The 17,563-nt window shown below is 48.5% G+C and overlaps 1 protein-coding gene across 16 annotated transcripts in view; it reads left to right on the forward strand.

The window, feature by feature from the left end:
• Window positions 1-17,563, forward strand: part of MYT1L (myelin transcription factor 1 like) — a 368,814-nt gene that overhangs the window by 267,617 nt on the left and 83,634 nt on the right. For 13 of the 16 annotated variants that reach the window (XM_081068000.1, XM_081067996.1, XM_081067997.1 and 10 more), the window contains one exon: window positions 12,488-13,465. In XM_081068000.1, coding sequence (XP_080924126.1) covers window positions 12,488-13,465 — 978 coding nt within the window. The remainder of the gene's footprint in view (window positions 1-12,487; window positions 13,466-17,563) is intronic. The other 3 variants (XM_081067991.1, XM_081067995.1, XM_081067993.1) reach the window with 1 other exon arrangement.

A 17,563-nucleotide genomic window follows, 5' to 3' on the forward strand; every position in this document is an offset into this window, starting at 1 on the left:
GCGTGAAAATTTTTATTTTCAAAATGCATTGTAATGGTCTAAGTCTGCATTTATTAAATAAAACTTCCCTTGTTATCTTAGCAGTAAGAAAATCATTGTTCAGGGCTCACAGATTTTTCTGGCAGCAGCCTTTATACATGGTACAGTAAATATCTTTTTGGATTCTTGTGATTTGAGAAGTATAGATGAAATGGTTAGTTAATACTGGTCAGTTATGGTTTATTTCCACACTTTGGCCCACTAAAAAGAAAACATCTTTGAATCACACACACCTGTGGTGTGTGTGTGTCAGTGCAGCACATGGCGTGTGTGCCGGTGACAGGGCTGGAGGGAACTGGCGTGTTCACTCCGCCTGAGCACACAGCTGTGCCTCAGCGCGTCTGTTCCTGAAATGCACTTGTGCATAGCTCAGTCCTCTCCTGCTGCTCCCAGCATCTCGGGACTCTCGGGCAGTTCACCTCACGGGCAGCGCACTTGGCCTTGGGTTCGATCAGGCAAAGCGCGGAGGCCTCCTTCCTGAAGGTTGCAGGCTGCCTTCAGCATCTTGGTCCCCTGAGGTTTCGGCCAGCATGTGTGGAGCTTTCACGGAAGTTCACATCTCAGGAGGTGGGTGGTTTGAGGGAAAAGGTGCACAATTGTGTTGAGCACCTTTTGGAGTGTAGGACGTGTGCACTCGGGGCGAGGCAGAGCGAACTGACTGGAGGCAGAATGGAAAGTGCCATGCACCCACGGGCCGCTTGTCACACTGCTGTCCTGCGACTCCTCCCGTCACCCCCCGAGCTCCTTGCGCTGTGCCGCGTTTGTAGGTGCCGGAGCGTTCCGTCCTCACGCCCCCACCGTAACCCACCCTGAGCGCAAGCCAAGCTTCCAGCAGGCCCTTTCCTCAGTCACGGCACTGAACTTCCGTGGAAACAAATCTAAGGCAAAATCCACCCCGTATAAATTCTTCCCCACAGAAACAAGAACCTTCTAAGAATTGCCAAGATTCCAGGGCATTTTTTCCTATCCAACAGGGTGCTGCACTAGGACCCAAGTTATCAAAACATCATGACAATTTTCAATGGATGGCCTTGAATTTTCATAAGACGACAACAGAATGGAGGAGCTGAGGGTGTGGATTGTGGCCTCTGAGTTCCCCAAACTCCCCTTAGGGCGGCGTTCTTGTATTGATTATCCAATTATCCTCGCAGGGTCTCAGGGTTATGTCCCTGACAGGGAAGTGAGCTGAAATGAAGGCAGACTGTGAAAACCAAAATTAGCCAACCCATTTTCTACTGCAGTCAGCAGAAAACGCAGTGAGTTCTGAGACCCACAGAGAAACAAAGACGATTAGTATGCAAGGTTTCAGCTGGAGAGCAGCGTGGACACAGTGGGGGCGGACAGCGCGAGTTCCATTCTCTTTCCTTACCTCCACGGAGCATTATTTTAGGAAGTTCAGTGAGCAGATGACGTAGAAGGGTACGGCCCTGTCACTTCTAATGGAGGAAACGCAGAATTTGACATTTCTAGGTATCAGTCTGTGGTAAAAATAAAACTTCCTTCATGCAAATTAATTTTGCATAACTATAAAATATAATTATATCTTCTATTTCATGAATTGTCAGACACTTCAATACAAAGTAGAAAGCTTGCTGGGAAAGAATGTAATGTACATTTAAGATGCAGGCAGCATGTATAAAATACCGGGGAAAATCTCCTTTATGTACCAGTGAGAAATAAAAGATGTGAGAGAATACATCTAGTTTGTTGTTAAGGTCCACTTGAAGGAATTCCCAGCTTATCTACATTGTCTTGTTAATTTTTATTCCTAATGCTAGTTTATCCAGGGTTGGAATCAAGGCCATGGTAAGGGGCTGTCCAGCGCCAGCTGAGCCGCACGTCCTGGGCAAGTCAGCAGCTCGCATGGGACCCCGGTGTGACTGCCAGGGTGTAGGATGGTAATGCGTCCCTTCATTCACCCTCCCATCTTGTTTTGAAGCTTGAAGAAGTTGCGCCGTAGACAAGTGCACGGAGAGGTGAGCAGCTCAGAGTGTGTCGCAGCTGGGGTGGCCCCTGCGCAGTCTCCTGCCCCGTGCGTTTACTCGAGCTCCTTTATGAGTCTGAGCCCAAGGCCATGTCTGTGCGTCGCAAATATATCTCGTATATTTAAGGTGCATTAATCTGAAGGATTCAGAGCATGGTGACAGCTCATTTCAAAAACAGGATGTATTTCCTCTGTACCCAGAAGTGCACTGGGCTCCATGGGGACATAAGCACTGACGAGGCTTCTCACTTCACCCCAAAGAAACACATAACATAGTACGAAAGAGAAGTGTGTACCTGAAGAAGGGTGAGTTGGGGTTCTTCCCGAAGGGCAGAGCTAGACATCATACGCTGAGGTGGAAGCTAGAAAGGTGAGAGCTGAACATGGAACAAGAGTTCCCGATACTGAGGACCGGTAAATGTTACGTTACCCGGGAAAACTGTTGTGCTGTTTTGAAGGGTGTTCAGAAGCAGGTGAGACTCATTTCTGCCCAATGGGGATGAAATCAGCCGACAAGAATGCAAGTGACAGACCCCGGTGTCCCTCTGGTTTCCTCCCACCAGACACTGGAGCAGCCACGTTTACTCCAAAGTGCCCCGGGAGTCAGAAGGCCCCGAGTTTTCACAGGTTCGTTTCCTCTCCCTGATTTACAGCGAGGATGGGGGCAAGGGCAGCTTGGCTCTGCCAGGTGGGGGGTGCTCAAGGTGGTCGGTTAATTTGGAAACCCTCCGTGCAGTGTGTGTGTGTGTGTGTGTGTGTGTGTGTGTGTGTGTGTGAGAGAGAGAGAGAGGGAGAGGGGGTGGGGGGCGACTGGGTGGCACGTTTCGGTCTATCTCCGTCTGTTGGCTTGTTCTCTGGGTGGGGATACAAATACCTTATTTTTTCAAGTACCCATATTTAGATAAGCCAGATACTTAAAATGTCATCAAGTAGAAAGGTCCTAATAACTTTATGAATAAATGAAACTTCATTCATTCACATTCCATTACTTTAGATTCCCTAATGAATAAACATTTTGAGAAAGAAACATAATCACAATTTCTACATTACAAGTTATCATGCAACTTGGGTCCCTTGTGAAAATTGTTATTTTTCCTTCACTTTGTCTCATTTAGTGTAATAAAAATTTTTAAATCACGTTTTAGCTTCTAAACTGGACGGCATTTAAAATCAATAAGACAATTAGCCTCCTCAAGTATTTGTCATAATTTGTGGTGTGTGCCTTTGCCCCACCAGTCAGAATCCTCCCTCCTCTCAGGCTGTGGGAGGTTTTGCTGCACAACCATAAGGCCTAACTCAAGACGTGAAATGGGCACATGACGCCCACCTTTCCTAAGGACAGGAGGAAACCAAGAGTCACCCAGCACGCGGGAGGGCTCCACGGGGAGCAGAGCTACTTGTTGTGCCGCCGCTGCGGTGGGTTAGACATCCGCCAGCAGCTCTGCCCCCCTGCTGGGTTCACCCTCGTATGTCAGAGTTCACTGGGCGCCTCTGTGAGATGCACTCACAGGAGAAATGAGCACAGGTGTGGCTCTCCGGTAGCCAGGCGGACAGGAAGTGGCCCTCTGCTCGGCCACGTGGTCAGCACCCTGGTCTCACCCTGCAGACCAGGCCCAGGCCGTGAAAGTGCTTAGGACAAGAGGACACAGGAGGGGCTGTCGCCTGCCCACACACTCGTCTGCTGATGGGCGGTTTGTATACAATTTGCGCTACATCAGCACGTTCAAATTACGTGCACTCGTGTTACATGCACGTTATAAAAATCACCATCAGACCTCAGCTCCCGCTGAGCTTCCTCGTACTGACAACGCGCTGGCCAACCCGGTAGCCCCTAGCCAGACGTGCTATTTAAATGTCAGTAAGAGGAATTTTCATAATGGAAAATCCCGTGTCCTCCGTCACACACAACGGCCTTGCTGCTCTCTCCACCTGCGTGTGCTTTCACTCCCACGCTTCTCAAGCCTCTAAGTCTCTGCCCAACATAACCTTCTCCAAGCAGCCTTGCCCAGTCGCTACTGAAGTAACCCCACCTGTTCTTTTCTGCCCACTGTTCTGCTTCATTTTCCCCAAGGCACAGCCACTACCCAACAGCCTAGTTTACATTTATTATCTATTTGTTTCTGTTTCTCCAACTACAGTTTGACTTCCTTGACTCCCAGGGCCTTGGGGCTTTGGCTCGTTGTTCTGCTCTAAATGGAGCTCAGTAAATAGTTGTTAGATGAGGAAGGAAGCAACAGGCTGTGGGGCCCCCAGACCCCTCAGAACCGGCCCAGTAACATTGTGACAGTTACGGATTTGTGATCTGATAAACAGTGGTCATATGCTGCCCTCTCCAAAGTTTTTGCATTTTAGAGTTTGAGGAAGATATCTAGAAATACCAGTGTTTGCCCCAAGTAAATAAAAGGCTGCTGAAATTACCCGTGCTTGGAATCGTAGGTGGCATTCTTCTCCATACCTCAGTCTCCTGTCAAGAGAGATGTTGGCTCAGCTCAGTGGGCAGTGCCAGGTCTTCCCGCCCTGCGTCCTCTGTGCACATCTGGGGTCACTGTGACCAGACAGTGGGTGTCCGTGGGCGTGCCACACGCGTCTGGCCCACACGCTGCCTTTCAGTTGTAGGGAGGGCATTAGGCAGGGACAGGTGCCAGTCAGTAAACATTTAGAAGGACATGACTGGGCTGTAGACAGCAGGGGTGACACGTACAACCTGGCTGGTGCGCGAGTGCGGTGATTTGCGAGGACGGCCGCCCTGGGCGGCGGCGACAGAGAGGGTGGAACCACCTGATCCTGGAAGCCAGAGAGCTGGCCCGTGGCCGACTGCATGCAAATGGGACGGAAGCCCAGAAATAAACGGGAAGCAACACGCAGTTCAGCAAAAGGGGCTGGAAATATACTCTGGGTGATTGCATGTAATTCACAACAATCATGTCCCAGTGATTAGCACCAATCAGAACAAAGTGACACTATTAGAAAGACCCGAAGTGAAGGCTCAGGGGAACGTGGTGCCCTTGAAGGTGGAGGAAATTGCTCTGGAGACAGGCCTGAGAGGGGGGCCACCCTGCACAATGCCAGTTATCTCCCCAAGTGTCCGTTTGGCTGTCCCACCTACACATAGGTGCCCTCCGCTGCCCTCCACTTCACAGCGCACACAGGTGACAAGGGTGTGAGGCCAGTGTGAGAGGGGCCTCCGTGCAGCTTGGCTCCCGTGTCCTCCCTCCTCTCTGAGAACAAGGAGCCTTCCTCCTCAGGTTCAGAGAAATGCTCCATCCACCTCCACACAGCGACCTACCTGCCAAGTCAGAACGTGTCCGCCACAGGTCCTCCCTGCTTCACTTATGCAATGCGGGGAGATTACTCCTGACATGCGGTATTTCTACTTTCCTTCATTAAAAAAGAATCCCAGCTAATTCTAATTATTGTTTCCCAGTCGGTGTTGCAGAATCATCCCCCAAAATTCAGATTCGTGAGCCCGATGTACTAGTCAGCCAAAGTACTGAGACACCGGTGCTTGGGGACAGATGGCGATTTATTGGATGTGGCCAAAGCAAGAGGATGGGGAGCAAGAGCTCTCACATCCATCTCCCCCAAAAAGCAAAAGTAGGGATTTTTTTAGGCAGCTGGAGAGTAGGGGCAGGGGAGCTCCAGGAACCTGAGAGAAGTCTGTGTGTTCCCTTGGTCACAGCTGGTCGCAGCTACCCTGAAGACATTCCCTCCTTCTGCCGAACAAACTCAGAAATTCTGCTCAAGACCTTGAAGTTACCTCCTGCTTGACACAGACACACAAAATTATGTTGCGGGAACAAGAGGTGCTGGAATGGAGAACCAGGATTCTGCAAATATCTCAGAATCGTGCATCAGGGACATCACCTTTAAAGCAAAAAGCAGGAACTAGACATCTGACGAGCACCAAGTTTAGGCCACTGCCATCTTGTGCTTAGCTCGTATTTTCCTGTTCTGTCAGCAAAGTGTAAGCATTTCTCCTGGGACGTTCTCTGCAGGCCGACCTTCTTAACCTTTGACCAGAAGCCACGTGACAACCAAAGCAACTGAAACGTTTAGTAAAAGCCTGTGCCTATATTCTAATTAAGAATTAAATTCTTTAATTCTAGCTGCCAAAATTAACGGGCTCGGCTACATCAATGAGGAAATCATATGCCATCTATCAGTAATTCACTTGAAACGACATTTAAGAGAGTGTTTTATTATTCAGCTGTACAGCCCTTCACCACGCTCCTGGCCCCCAGTGGGATGTGGGGTATGTGTCCGAGCCCCACCCCTCAGGCCATATCCACCAGTGTTGGCCGGTGGGTGAATTTGTGCTGGAGCTGACGGCACCGATTGACTAGAATAGTCGCCCTTGCAGCTTTGGGGTTAGAGGACCTGTTGTGGTAGTGAAATGCCGGTGCTTTGAACGAGAGCAGATGGGTCAGAGGAGGAGGAGCCCCAGGTCTGTGTCTGTTGAGCAAATGAGAAGCCGGTGGGTACCGGAGAATAGAGGGCCCTTATGGGGACCCCAGGGTGGCCTGCAGGGGCAGACTTGTTACTCTGCCCTGAGGTCCCCTACGCGCTCATGGTTTAAGCTGGAAAATCAAGGTCACCCAGGTGTCGGCTCTTCCATTAGGAGACATGTATTTAGCAAAGGTCTGACATTCGTAACTTAGAACTTTACCTCCAGCAGTGGCTCTGTGACCCTCTCGGGTCGCGTTTATATTGGGGGTTCGCTGTGGGTGACGCGTCCCTGCCAGTCAGGTGGACTCTGCCTGCTCCTCAGTGGCTCGTCTCTCCGGCGTGGGATGTGGGAAGGCCCAGTGTGGTCATTCCTGCTTGAAGCCGAGAAATGCCTTCTTCCTAGAGTCTTTTATTTGCCGGTGATTTATCTTTGAGACTATATTGTTTTATAATCCCTAGAATATTCACAAATTCTGGGAAGTGTCACGTGATGGGGAAAAATTTGAGGTGGTACGAGAAGCATACGGTGACGACGTGGGACTCGCCAATCTCGAGGCCAGTCTCAAGGGCAAGCAGGCTTATTCAAGTTGGGGGGAGAGTTTCACTGGGTTAGCTCTGTAGTCCTTTCCAGCACTCAGATTCTGTGAGCCTAAGGAAATGACAATGGCTAACCCTGGAAAAGGTGGCCATGTCACGAGAGCAAGTCTTAGCTAGGAAAATGTAACCGCCCACCACCCAGAAACCACTATTTCAACTGTGACTGTGGATAGACGTAGTCTGAAAGTTCGCCATGAAACTGGAAAAAAGACCAATAGCAACATTAAGTAGGATAGAATTAGAAAATATGATGGTTACGTCTAGAGAGGCGACTGATCTGGAATGTTCTGACGGTATAGGACATGCACTTCATCCCACCTCTATCCCATCCTCCCCTTCAAATTCTCCTTTCATTCGTGTTGAGCTGGGGCAGGTGTCTTTTGAGTGTGAAGGCGGTCTTCGACTTCTTCTAGTTCAGGACCTCATTGTTCAGATGGGGGAGAGGAAGACTTCGGAGGGTCCCAGGGCTAATGGCTGGGGAAGAGCTGTGAGCAGAGCTCACCCCTCCCAGCCTCTATGCACAACCTCCGCCCTATCTGCCACCTTCCCCCTACTCAGTCCCCTCGTGCTTTTCAGGGACCTGTGTCATGAACCCGTGCTCTCTGGAGGATCAGCCCAGGATGGGCCTCCTTTCCAAACCTTTCTACGTCAGAATGGACCTAACTTCACTAGTCAGGTGACGGGCTGACTAAGCTGGCGGTCCCCACACACGTCTCCGTGGCTGGTGCTATAACTGTCCTCAGTCACACCAGACCACTGTGACCGGGAACGCAGCAACAACCACACGTCCATGGGGCTGGGGGAGGGGCCGTGAGCCGAGGGCAGAAGTTCTGCTGGGAACAGTCTAGAAGGAGCATGCAGACCTGGTCAGTGAGTCGGCAGGGCTGCTGCTGGGGAAACACAGGCAGCTCTGCTCCCTGACTTCGCTATGCTGGCATCTGCTATCACTCAGCATGTGACAGGACAACAGTGACCTCGCTGGGGTTCTGTGCTGTCACCTGAAGCGGGAACAGCAGTGTCCCCTGCACCTCTCATAGCGTCACTGCAGGCGTTCGTGAGGGCCAATAGCCACATGCCCTTGTCCCAAGCTCACTGGTTCGCTTGCTGCACACGGGCACATGTGCCTCACACTCGTGTGAAGAGCTGCGTGCTGGGCCGGCCCGTTCTCAGTGACCGCGCTAGTAAGCACCATCATCTTCTCATTTGAGTCTAATACATTGTCGCACTTCTGTGTTTACAAGTCAGAAAAGAATTGTGATGTTTATGTCTAGTCAAAATGGAACACCTACCTAACGCCATATAAAACGGAGGTCTTTCATTGTCTGAAACACACTGGACACATGCTTAGACCATGTCTTCTGTGACCTGCGAAAGTCTAGAGTTGTTTCCGCTTTGAAGTCGTGTCCCTTTTTTCTGTTTGTTCTTCTATGTTCTCTAGTAAGTTATATATCTACTTGGCCATGGCCTGTTGTGATGGCCAGAAAGCAATAGTGACACAGTCAGGACAGGTCTTGAAGGGATCAGAAGTCGTGTTCCGATGTGTATTGTGGAGACACGTGCGGAAAGCCAGTGCTTGTGTTTGTAAGGATGTAATCCGAAGGGTTCCAGCCACATCCGATTCTAGTCGTGAAGCTGGGGAACAAACACCCTATGTGACTGCATTTCTTGTTGTTTAAGAAGCTTTGTGGGTTTCCTAATTGTAATGATTGAGCATCAGTTGTTGATAACAATCTGAATCAAAGCAGATACAATCAGGCCCACCACATTTCATAAAGCTCACATAGGAATCAAAACTACCCATGTAATAGCAGTAAAAACGAGGTTTATAATTGGTGACAGAGACACTGAAAGGGCACGTGGGCTCAGCACAGAAATGCTTCTGCTTTGTGGACTCAGGTCCTACGAGCGCGGCTGGACCAACGCATCCCTCACCCCCCGCATGAAAATCCTGCAAGTGGCACCTGGGCTGGCCCCGGAACAGGTGAAGCCCCTGAGCTCCGCTGTGCAGCTTCGCTGGCAGATACACGTCAGACAGGAAACCTCCCCTCAGAGCTCTGCTCGTTTCCTTAGGATGTGAACCTGGGCTGTAAAATAGCTCCTGGTCAGAGATCTTTTTCATCACAAAGGCCTTCTCCCTGTTTGATAGCAAGTTGATCACCCGGAGAACTAGCCCAGCTGTCTGCTCAGGTTTTTGTGGCTGGAATATTCATTTGTGGGCTGTTGCTACCATATTGCTCATCCCTAACTGACACAGAGGGTCCTGGTCGTCCCCACGGCCCACCCACAGGTGGCCACCAGACTCAGCAAGACGTCACAAGGAGGGAAGGTGGCCTGACCACATTCGCGCTGAATGGGGTGGATGTGGGAAGCTGCCCTGCCATGTAGCACATATTGCGAACCTGCTGTTGACACATTGACTGTCCGTCCCCTCCATTAGTCCATAATTAAGACTTGACTTCACATGTGTTTTGAAACAGTTAAATACCAGTAACCTGAGAAATTCTGTTAACCTGTCAGGATGTTCGGTCCCTCGTGCCATTTCACTGGCCATTCTCATACTCACCACTGTTGGTGGCCCAGCCTCGGTCAACACTTAGGGCTGGTCAGCTGGAAGAAGAGCCAGCATTGCAGTATTCTGTGCGGTCAGATGCTAATACCTTTCACTTAGGCAAATGTCCCTGATTCCTTCTACCAGTGGCTGCTTGTCCCGCCATCTGCTGTATGGGCAGCACCTCCATGACGAGGCACCAGCCCGTGTGCATGGTACTGCCACCCTGTGGGGGCTGTCATGGCTCATCCCAGGGTCCTGATGACAGCTCTCTGAGAGGAGCCAGGCCTTGGTCACTGTATCACACAACGCAACCAGCAAACAAGTAATCTGGACCAGGCCGGATCACTTCTTCCATTTTCATTCTGTTCTGACCCCACATGCAACCTGCAGATGCCCTGTTGTCCCCGCCATCACCACAGTCAGAGCCCAGAGCTGGAAGGGGCCCTGGGGGCTGCATGTGTCCCCTACCCCACCCCAGAGCTCAGGTGGCAAGGACACCCATTCTCAGCTTGTTCACAGCTTCCATCTGTGTGGCTGTAAGGCTGTGTGAAGAAGCGGACCTGTGTTTGTTTTCAGCTCCCTGGGGGAGGGGTAACTTGTGAGTGGAGGGGGAGATGAATGGGTATCCGGTTATCAACAAGGTGAGATGATAACAGCATGTAAGGCTGTTGGGAAGCTCCAAAATAACAGCACAGCCTTGCCTGTTGGGGACAAAGGAGCTGGAGATCCCTGAGTTGTAGAAAGTGAGAAGTAACTACAATCGTGTTCATACTGAGGTCCATCAGAGGGAGGGCTCCTGAGTGTGGGGCGCTGTCGTGTCCAGTGAGGAGATGACGTGTTTCCACTGATTTCCTCCTTCCGAGTTCTCCAGGGTGGTAAGATGTGTTTCACAAGAGAGCATTAAGAGAAGATCATAAAACTGTAAATCTTACCTGAGTCTGGTTTCTTCTCTGACTCAACTTCCAAAATGCTGTGGGATGTCGCATGTGTTCTCGCTTTCACACCATCGCTGTGCATTCATCTCATGGCCGGTTCCCCGTAGGTACAAAATCACCCCTCACTCTGTGGAGGTAACATAGGCCGGTTATCCTGAGGCTACTTCTCGGGTCACAGCCCATGAACACAAGAATCTAAGTGTATAAATTGAGAGGAGAATATAACTTGCATATTTTCAAAAATTTACTCAAGCAGGGTTGCCTTCACCTTTTAGCAGCCTGAGCCCTGAGCTAGCGTGTGGCGTGCACGTTAGGTGCACGTGTCCACAGCATTCCAATTGCATTCACCGCTTGGGTCTCCTTCCTCTTGCTACTCTTTGGGACAACACATATCCTCATACTAAGGAAAACATTCATAGGAATTATTCAGAAGAGACACCATTTTTGTTTCAGACAATTAGTAATCTCTATGACTAATATATGCAAATTTGATTTGCTAATGTTTAGAGAATTGTTAGATTTTTTAAATGTATCGGTTCGGTGTGTGGGATGGCAAGGATGTTGTTTTCTGTTATTGACGTGTTGAAGTATCAGTCTGTTCCATCAGCAACAGCCCTTTCTGAGGGGACAGCATGAGACCCATCGGGAAAGTGCTGGGAGCCCCGTCCCAGCCCTTGTCAACAGCTGGGGCCTACTAGTTGACATCCCTCATTTCTTCCACCATCAGTAAACTTTCAGAACACTTCTTACTCTGGATTTTAGTCATAGAAACAAAGAACAGATGTGACAGTGGCCTGCAGTCAATCAAATCCAGCCTAAGGGTTGGGGGGATACAAATGAGAATGCGTTATTTTCTGTGTTTGTCAGTGTCCGTGGGAGCCGTGATGTAGCGGGGGAAAGAGAGCTGTGTGTCCCAAATATCCCTGGAGTGTTAAACAGGATACAGTTCAGATGAAACGCAGGGCTTTTATGTGACTTTTAACATGGTCTTTTTTAAGCAAATTTCCTAGATACTTGTCTGAGATTGGGTGTGACAGTTCTTCACACATTATTTCTGCCAGCTCACCAGAAGTGTCCTGAGGCCGTGAGGTGGATGAATGTGACACGCTGTGTGTCCATTTCAGTGCTGTATTGTATGTGACCCAATTGCACCCTCTCCTCTGAACCCTGTTTTTTATAGGCTTTTGGTCACTGTGAACTTAGCCCTCCACCTTCTCAAACCTGTTGACATACTCATAGGAATCACAGCCAGTCAGATTTAGTCTCTGAACTCTCACTTTGACATTCCTACTGCTTCCTGTGCTTCCTGATAAATTTTCTCCAAGGCATCAAAGTCAAAACGACTCTCCATTCACCCCAAACTCATGCTTCTGATACTGCGCATACAATGTAGGTGGTGTCTCTGTGTGGCCCCTCGAGGACCTGAGGCCGTGTCCTGCCCGAGCACCACTGTGAGAACAAACAGTCTGAAAGCAATTGCTGTGAGCATCTGTTTAACAGTTGAAACAAGTAAAGTTCATAAACTCTTACAAAGTCTAGTAATATGATGGATATAACTGTTATGCATCTGGTTGGGCTGTAAATATTGAAGCCAATAAAGAAAATAAGTCATTTTCAAAATTTAGAAATAATGAAAAATTAATATTTTTAAACTACATTTACCATGTATGCTGATTTTTTTGAAGAGCCATTAAGGAAATTAAAACTGTATAGCATGTATTTTAAATGGCCTCCTGGGGGTGTTTTTAGCACAATGTGTTTTCTTTACGTCAACATTGTGAATGGAGCTGCAAGTGGGATGAAGTGTCTGTGGTCCGATGGGCAGGGTGTGCCTTGCAGTTGACTTGCTGTCCATGCTCTTGCAACTAAACTGCACGTTCTAGCCATTTTTTTCTTTTCTTTCCTTTTTTGTCCTTTTTTTTATTTTCTTTGCAGAAGACCATCCAATGAATTGTCACAATAGTCGGATAATGCAAGACGCAGAAAAGGATGACAATAATAATGATGAGTATGACAATTACGATGAGCTGGTGGCCAAGTCCTTGCTGAATCTTGGCAAGATCGCCGAGGATGCGGCATACCGGGCCCGGACTGAGTCGGAGATGAACAGCAATACGTCCAATAGTCTGGAGGACGACAGCGACAAGAACGAGAACCTGGGTCGGAAAGGCGAGCTGAGTCTGGACTTAGACAGCGATGTCGTTAGAGAAACGGTGGACTCCCTCAAACTGTTAGCACAAGGACACGGTGTGGTGCTGGCGGAAAACATGAGTGACAGGAGCTACGGCGACACCATGTCACAGCAAGATAACAGGAACATGAATTACGTCATGCTGGGGAAGCCCGTGAACAACGGGCTCGTGGACAAGATGGTGGAGGAGAGCGACGAGGAGGTGTGCCTGAGCAGCCTGGAGTGCCTGCGCAATCAGTGCTTCGACCTGGCCCGGAAGCTGAGCGAGACCAACCCACAGGACCGGGGCCCGCAGCAGAACGTGAGCCTCCGGCAGCACGTCCGGCAAGAGGACGACTTCTCGGGGAGAACGCCGGACAGGAGCTACTCCGACATGATGAACCTGATGAGGCTCGAGGAACAGCTGAGTCCCAGATCAAGGACTTTCTCCAGCTGTGCAAAGGAGGACGGGTATCACGAGCGAGATGACGACACCACCTCTGTGAACTCGGACAGGTCCGAGGAAGTGTTTGACATGACCAAGGGGAACTTGACCCTCCTGGAGAAGGCCATTGCTTTGGAAACTGAAAGGGCAAAGGCCATGAGGGACAAAATGGCGATGGAAGCTGGCCGGCGGGACAACATGAGGTCATATGAGGAGCAGTCTCCACGACAGCTTCCCGGGGAGGACAGAAAGCCTAAATCCAGTGACAGCCATGTCAAAAAGCCATACTATGGTAAAGGTAATATTTCTACCTAACGTAAGTTGCCTGATGAAACCATGAGCTAGAGTAAAACATGTCGGTGATGGCCTAGGGTTATAGCACCCACACAGGAAATTACATCCCTCAGGCATAGTTCTTAGGGTTGATTCCAGAATGACATTTTGGGATTATGTTTCTGAAGAGCAAATACAGTTTGAATGAGACGTACACACAGCAGCTCCATGTCTCTTTGCCAGGGCAGATGAATCATGCGGTGTTTCAGGGAAAACCGCATGTCTTGGAAAGAAGGGTTAGGGCACAAACACAGCATGTGATAGAAAACGTGAGGATGAGCCTGTGTTCTTAGAAATGAACCACAATCTATGCGGAGTGGCAAGGGTTTGTGTAACAGTCAACCAGGGATGAAGCACACATTCTGTAAATTGGATGGGTAGGTGGCATCATGATTTATAAAATTCTCATCAAATGACAGTTATTGATGAAACCTCCTCCATAGAAAGCATCCCTGATAGAAATTGAACAGTAATAGAATGACCGATGACATAAGACAAGGGCAGTGTGTGCACATTAATTATCATTGAGACAGTAAGAAGTAATGGGAGCCTTTTGCTATGCAAAGCGTGGTGTGTCCTCAGCTGAGATCAATAGCGATTTTTTCACCATAGTCATTCCCCGTCACTGATTCCATCCCATTCATTGTGGAAACGGTTACGGTGCTTATTTTATTATAAGACCCTGCAAACCACCCAATACGGTAGTTGTGATGAGGTTTCCATTCATGCAGTGTGTGCGCACACATACGCATGTACGTAGCTCCATATTTAAGCACGTGCCTGTATAGTCGCTGTGCTAACATGTATGTATGTGTTTCACATACATGAACGATGAGACTCTTGTTTGCTAGAGCAGCCGTGTCCACTTGCAGCACGAGACAACGTCTGTCTGACCCTCACGTAGAACCTTGGCCCTGTGGGTATTTCAGTTACGAGACTCTTAGAGAACTAAGGAAGAAGCCATTTCAAGGACAAAACTGGTGATTCCTTCAACCCTTCCACATAAGTACCAAAAAAGATCCTGTCTTATATTCGATTCTATTCCTTGTAAATACTGAGTTTCCTCCCTGTGCATCTGATAACGAGGTTCAGGAAGGTGATTTGAAAATGAGTTTCTGTGTGAACTTCAGACGACCAGAACCACTTTTCTGTTGTGACATAGGTGTGTATTCTCCTCTCAATGTGTGCACATGACCCCAGGGCAAGTTGGGCTTTACTAGAACCAAACCCCACTTGAACACAAACCTTAGCCAGAGCCCACTGTGCTCTCACTGACGTCGTTTCGGGAACGCAGGTGAGAGCAGGCCCTGGCGAGGTGGCCTTGTGAGGCAGGTTGCTGCCCAAAGGCAGGGGGTCCAGCTCAGGGGAGCAAGGCTGCTTTGGGTGTCGTACAGACTATGAGACATAGAGTATGTTTTAACTCTAGGGCGTCGCAGCCTCTCAGAAAATTTCAGCTGGATACTTGAGAATCGTATCTGAACATTTTGAGAAAGCAAGTGTCCTTTCTCGTGGATTTGCTCAGCTGGACACACACGCGTTAGGCTTCTGCTTTCAAGTTCTGGAGAGTGGTGTCATGGTGGAGTTTGGCGCTGATAAATGCAGCAGTGTCCCAGGAAACGGGTGGCGCATTTGGCTTTGCATGTTTGGTTTCTGTGGTTCCTTTAATCCCAAAGCTTTCTGTAGATTTTAGCTCATTTTGTTTTGTTACCATTGTTTTGTTTTATTTTGTTTTGTTTTACAAGAAATGGAATTGAAACTGCTCGTTTCCCCTAAATAAACGGGAAGAGGTGGGAATGGACAGTAAACAGTGAGATATGCTTTGTCCCTGAAATGGGGGAATGGTTGGAGATTTGGACTTTCCAAATGAGCTGGAAAGCATTGATTTCTGCCTCTCCCCAGTTTTCCAGATCTTCTTTTGATCACAGTTCATTTCCGTCTTATCAGTATCCCCAAGTTTCCTTTGAAGATGCCTGTAGTTATGTTCAGAACCAAACAAACAGAGCCAAGCACGAACACCCAGGTGGGGCGAACAGAGCAATGCCCTTCTTATTACAAAAGTGTGTGATCTCTTACCAACATGGCCAGTGGACAGTTCCTCCAACCACATAGCCTGTCACCATCTCTGTGTTCAGCTCCTCTCTTATTTTATTGAAGATGAAGAGAACACTTGTGCCAATTCTCATTTATACATTCTTCTAAAAATTATTTAAATTATAAATGAGGAACCATTCCAAAATCTTGAGCTAAAATGAAAGAGGTTCATCATGAAACCCCTCTATCTTCCTTCTCCGCCAGCATCTACTCGAAAGGGAGTGAGGGGGGGCATGCTAAATCAAGCAGCACACAATTGTTTTTCTGGACATTGTTTGCAAAGCTTTCAGTTGAACTGTTGGTCTGTTGCCTTGCTTGCTTGTTATGTGTTTGCTCCAACATTTGCTTTCAAGATGAATTGGGATTTCCAGAATAAGCAAACGAGGGGAGGTGAAGGCAAACGGCCCCAGCCCACCAGGACTCATGCATCGAGAGGAGATTATACCCCAATGCTTCCAGAACCCGAGACAGCCCAGCCACGCTGTCTCACACAAACCTGTACTCAGCTCCAGAACACTTTTGAAATCTGTGAATAATACGATCTGTTAGGAAACTGTAAGTGTCCTGATGGAAAAGAGTCAGTTAATGATGAATGGCTTACAATTTACATTTCTATCCTGTAAAAGTCATTTCTGTCTAGTTTGTGGTTCTAAATTATATCTCTAGTGTATGATCTTAAATAATCACTGTTTTCCTTTGAAACGGTTACTGTGCGTTTACTATTTCCTACTCACGTGAATTAAAGTGTGATGATACGATTGGGAAATGACTTGCAAGGCAGTGAATGCTAGGCTTTTGGTGTAAGAGACGCTCCACTAGGATATCTGGAAACGGAGATCACAACAACAACACACTTTCACGTTTGTGTCAGGGACTGTTGTCGACAAGCAGTGGCAGGAAGTAGCGGACGGTTGTGTCGGGCTGTTTCCCCAACAGCAGCGCTGGTTTAACAGATTGCAGAACCTGAAAGTGACACATTACCTCGTAGAATAAATGCTAGCTTAAAAAGAAAAGGGGGCTCTCGGTAAACACAAAAGTGTTTAGATGTTCCTGGGAGTCCCTTGTCTGTTTCTGTGGACATGGATGACAAGGAAAAGTCCATTAGGTGCAGATTTTCAGCCAAGCTTTTCTCTTGATGGGAAACACATCCTGAACCAAAAGTGAAGCATCTGTTTTCTCAGAGTCACGATTAACTTGATTAATAAGATATTAATATACAGATAGTCAGCCCCTAGAGAATCTTACCCATAGTATTCCCTGGAGGAAGGTACAGAGAGCAGTCACTCCCTGCTGATAATCTGCGCAAGTGGGTTTCCAGAGCGGGCCCAGAAACTGTGTCTGCACACTGACGGGACGACTTGCTCTGAGCTTTTTATCTTAGCATCTTCTCTGGAGTTACTTGCTGCACGTTCTAAACTGTGGGCAAGCCTGGGCATAGACGTCGTTTCTCAGCAGTGCCATGGCCTGTCTGCCCTGCCGGTGCTGCAGAGCCCCTGGGACTCTGTGCTTGCGCACAGCTCATGACAGCCTGCTGCCAGCCCTCAGTGCAGGCCAGGAAACCCAAGCGGCGGCCCCAGCAGCTCCTGCCACAGCTGTGCTTGCACACACCCCTGTCGGGCGGGGTTTCCTCCCTCTGGTCATCTGCCTGCAGTGCCTTCTGAGAGTGCAGCTTATTTTCAGAAAATGCCTGAATTGACATGCTACCAAACAGTGTCGCGAGAAAATGCATTTCAACTAATAAATTTGCACCTACAATGTCTACTCAGTAAGGAAGGAATTCCACTAAAGAGTGTTTGAGTGGCATAATAATCCTGGTTGGATTTCACACAGCATCTGCTGAGTGACCACAGCATGGTTTTGTTCTGAGAAGGTCACTGTCTCATCACCACTGATGGTGATTTCTTTGAGCTCATCATGTAACACAAAGGAAAACAAGTATCAAGAGTTCAGGTAGGGATAGTGTTTTTCTTTC

The sequence above is a fragment of the Rhinolophus hipposideros genome (genome assembly GCF_964194185.1).
Source record: "Rhinolophus hipposideros genome assembly, chromosome: 12".
NCBI lineage: Eukaryota > Metazoa > Chordata > Mammalia > Chiroptera > Rhinolophidae > Rhinolophus > Rhinolophus hipposideros.